This window comes from Neltuma alba, unplaced genomic scaffold, assembly GCF_004799145.2.
Source record: "Neltuma alba isolate B1F8T4 unplaced genomic scaffold, ASM479914v2 tig00012695_pilon, whole genome shotgun sequence".
Classification (NCBI taxonomy): domain Eukaryota; kingdom Viridiplantae; phylum Streptophyta; class Magnoliopsida; order Fabales; family Fabaceae; genus Neltuma; species Neltuma alba.
This window is the reverse complement of record NW_021637122.1, coordinates 4,125-7,785: the sequence shown is the minus strand read 5'-3', so window position 1 is coordinate 7,785 and position 3,661 is coordinate 4,125. Positions and strand designations below refer to the sequence as shown.

The window sequence follows — 3,661 nt, the reverse complement described above, 5'->3', positions numbered from 1 at the left end:
TATCCCCTCTCTCTCTCTCTCTCTCGAAGCAACTGATTTCCAGACAAAAACACGTGACCTAACTTCCCTATCCACACCCCTCCACCCTTCTCCAACTTAATCATCACCTCCAACTGATCCCCATCATTATCTCCCCTTTCCTTCTTCCTCCTTCTGTTCATCGTCCCTTGTTAGCATATAACATACAGATGACCAGAAATTCAGGATAAAAAAAAATTATGGTAATTCACTAATATAAACCAGTTATATATAAACATACAAATAAAAAGTAATGGGGGGATGGACACAGTTACTATTTTCTACTGTTTTAGTTAATTACAGTGTTTCCCTAGAGGTGCTCCTCAACCAAAAAAATACAATGGTTGTGGCAGATTCTTGTTCTTGTTCTTGTTCTTGTTCTTCTTTTCTTTGTTTGCCATCCCTGAAAATGGAGGCGCGTCAACATGCTGCCGAAGGATTGTTGAAGGGGTTGTAGAGGTGAGCGGCCTTGGGAGTCATGGAGAATGGGGTTTTATTGGAACCACCGTCCCCAACGCCGCCCAGCCTCTCGCAAGACGGGCACATGGTGAGCGTCGCCGCCGGCATCGGCACGTACAGCGGGTGAGACAGCTTCAGCGCCTTCAGCTCTTGCAGCTCTTTCTGCAGCCTCCTGTTCTCATCCGTCAGCGTCTCACAACATTTCTTTAAAAACTCGCAGTCCACCTCCGTTTGCTTCAGCTTTGTTCTGCAAAACCACCATCAAAATCTTAATTACCACCAAGATATTTCCCGGCCTAAATAATAAATACCAATACAAATATATATGTACGATTGCGAAGTCGTATTGTATCGTGAGTTCCATATACATGCGTCAGGCGCTGCATATAATTTTGGAGTATTTTTCAAGCCCAGATACTTTCGCTATCAAAACATTGATTTCTTAAGTATTAATTCAAGTTTCGTATGGTGGATGTTATAATCAGTTACCTGGCTCTTCGATTCTGGAACCAAACTTCAACCTGGCGAGGCCGTAGATTTAACTGCCTGGCTAACGCTTGCTTTTGCTTCTGCGAATCAATTGAGGGCAATATTAGTTATAAATTCTGGAATCAGTCAAGAAAGAAGGTGATGAAAACCGATAAGCAGATTAATAAACAAGATTGATGGAGAGAGAGAGAGAGAGATAAGGATTGATGAATATAATTAAATAGGATGATTACCGGGTTGAGTGTGCTGTGCTGTTTGAAGCTTTCCTCGAGGAGAGCAGATTGTTCTTTGTTGAGCCTGAGCTTCTTTCTGGCATTAGTGCCGTCTTCATCTTCATCGCTGACTCTGGAAGAAACCCTCTCGGCCTCGGCCTCCTCGCTGCTGAGATCTCTCTCCCTCTTGACCCTCCCCACAGAGAAAGACGAAACCACGCTGTGAGGCGAAGAAGTCTGGCGAGACAAGTGATCAGGAGGAGTTTCCTCCCAATTAGCTTTGATATTCACATCAATCCTCTTAGGCACAAGGTAAGTGTCGCCGGCCGAGAGACCCAACGTCAGAGATGGCTCGCAGACACCACTGGCAACCGTGAGATTAGAGGAAGGTTTCTTGGGAGCAGTGGTGGTGGTGTCATCAACGGCGGCAACGCCGGAACCAGCCCTAGAACAAGCTCGAGGTGTGAGGAAGTAGAAACAGGAGGAGGAAGAGCCATGAGGATGAGAGGAGAGGAGAGGAGAAAGGAAGAAGGAGGGTTAGATGGGAAGGGTTAAAGTCATGAGAGGGGAAGAGAGGGTCTTAAGAAGAGAATGAATGGGACTTATGTGGGGGCGTTGGGTGGGTGGGTATGATTATTATTAATCAAAGGCAGGAATGAGTAGAGCAACGAATCTGCTGGGTATTTCAAATTATTACTATGATCCCTCTCTCTCTCTCTCTCAGTCTCTCTCTACCCCCCTCTTACTAGGTTGACCAATTGAGCCCCACTACTGTGTTCCTCTTCCAGTTTTAATAAATAAATAATTACTTAATATCAAACATACATGAAAAAGCAAAAATAAAAAAAAAAAATCCTTAGCTCCCTCTATCTCTCCTCTATCTCTCGAATTACTCATGACTTATATATGCCTTTGCCACCCGCAAGCTTGCCAAATAGAACTAGCCTTCTTGTTCATTTTTCTCTTATTTTCTCATATTTATTGTTGTTTCTAATTAATTACCCAAACTCTCTTCTTCTTCTTTTTTCTCGGCACATGTATTTTTTTTATTAGAGACAATCATGTAACATATATATATATACGTATGTATATATGGATGCCATATGCACATGATTCTCAACCCATTCAAAGCTAGTGAGGATTCTCATGAGTGACATGTGATTTGTTTCTTGCAGTTATGATACTATAAATTAAACATGACAGCATCGTATTCCTGTTTTTTTAAAAAAAAAAAAATATCCATATATGGCCTACTCTAATTGGGTTATACAAATTAAATAGAACTCCTTCAAGAGTTATTGACTGTTTAACGAATCAATACTCTGAGTAATTACTCCGAAACACGATATACATGTTAGAACATTTAATAGGTACCGTACTTCATAATAAGTAAAGAGCAAGATGACTCGACATTTATTTAAAGCACACTATCGCTCTTATTTCAAAGGAAAATATTATATAATAAATTCATTACGAATCAAAGTTCTACGCTTACAAAATCAAATATATTTTATAATCATAAAAATAATGTCACTATTTCCCCATTAATATATATTTTAATATGTTATTTCCTGCCATTCTTTAGTACTCCTCCGGTTCTAAATATAAGACCCTTATACTAGTGTGTGTAAGGGTCTTACATTTAGGACTGGAGGAGTATATGTTTATCAGATGATGACGAAGACGAATAATCTGTTCTTCAATTCCTTGATTCTCTCCCCTTATGCCTAATTCTTCCTATGCCTTAATGGTGCGTCTATATAAATATAAATATATTCGTGTACAATTGTTGGTATGCATTATATGTAAAATTAATATAAAGAAAAAGGGAGTAGAAGAGACCCACATGAACTGTCTCCCACTGGGCAAGGATGGTTGAACTAGTTAGAGATGGGTACCATGTCACCTTGCTTATTACCAAGGTTGCTTGCTTTTTGATGAATGGGGAATATACATGAACTCTGGTTGGACGGTTTTCCTCTTGCTTATTATGAGTGTGGACATTAGAAAGTGATGTGCACTACATATATATATGTGTTTGTTTGCATATGTGGGAGGAAAATAAAGGAAATTAGAAAAAGTAGGTGCGATGGAGGAGTAGCTAGAGACAGAAATGGGAGTTTCAACGAGTTATAATGGTGCCAGAATATGATTCATCCACAAGAATCCGGATATTTGCTTAACTATAAAGTTGATGGCAATTGTAATAATATTGGGTCCTACTAATTCCCTTGTGTGTGTGTGTGTGTGTGTGTATTTAGTACTATACATCAGCACCACTTTCAATAATAATAATAATGCTTTGTCGGCGATGCTAACCCAGCAGTTAGGTCACCTACATCCCTTCTTTTCTTTAATTAATCATCATTATGCTTCTTCATCATCTTCTAATTTTGTGCATTTCGCCTCCCTATCAATTAAAAGGGCCCATATCATCACTTTGAAAACCTAATCTCATTTATTTCCACCTACATATTTTGCGT

General features: G+C 39.6%; 1 protein-coding gene across 1 annotated transcript; it reads right to left on the bottom strand.

The window, feature by feature from the left end:
* Positions 1–222: 222 nt before the first annotated feature.
* On the bottom strand, positions 223–1,715 carry LOC114729967 (homeobox-leucine zipper protein HAT22-like; the record flags this gene model as incomplete). Its single annotated transcript, XM_028916986.1, has 3 exons — positions 223–724; positions 967–1,046; positions 1,200–1,715. Coding segments are annotated over 3 exons (882 nt in total), but the record flags the coding sequence as incomplete, so codon positions are not given.
* Positions 1,716–3,661: the final 1,946 nt, after the last annotated feature.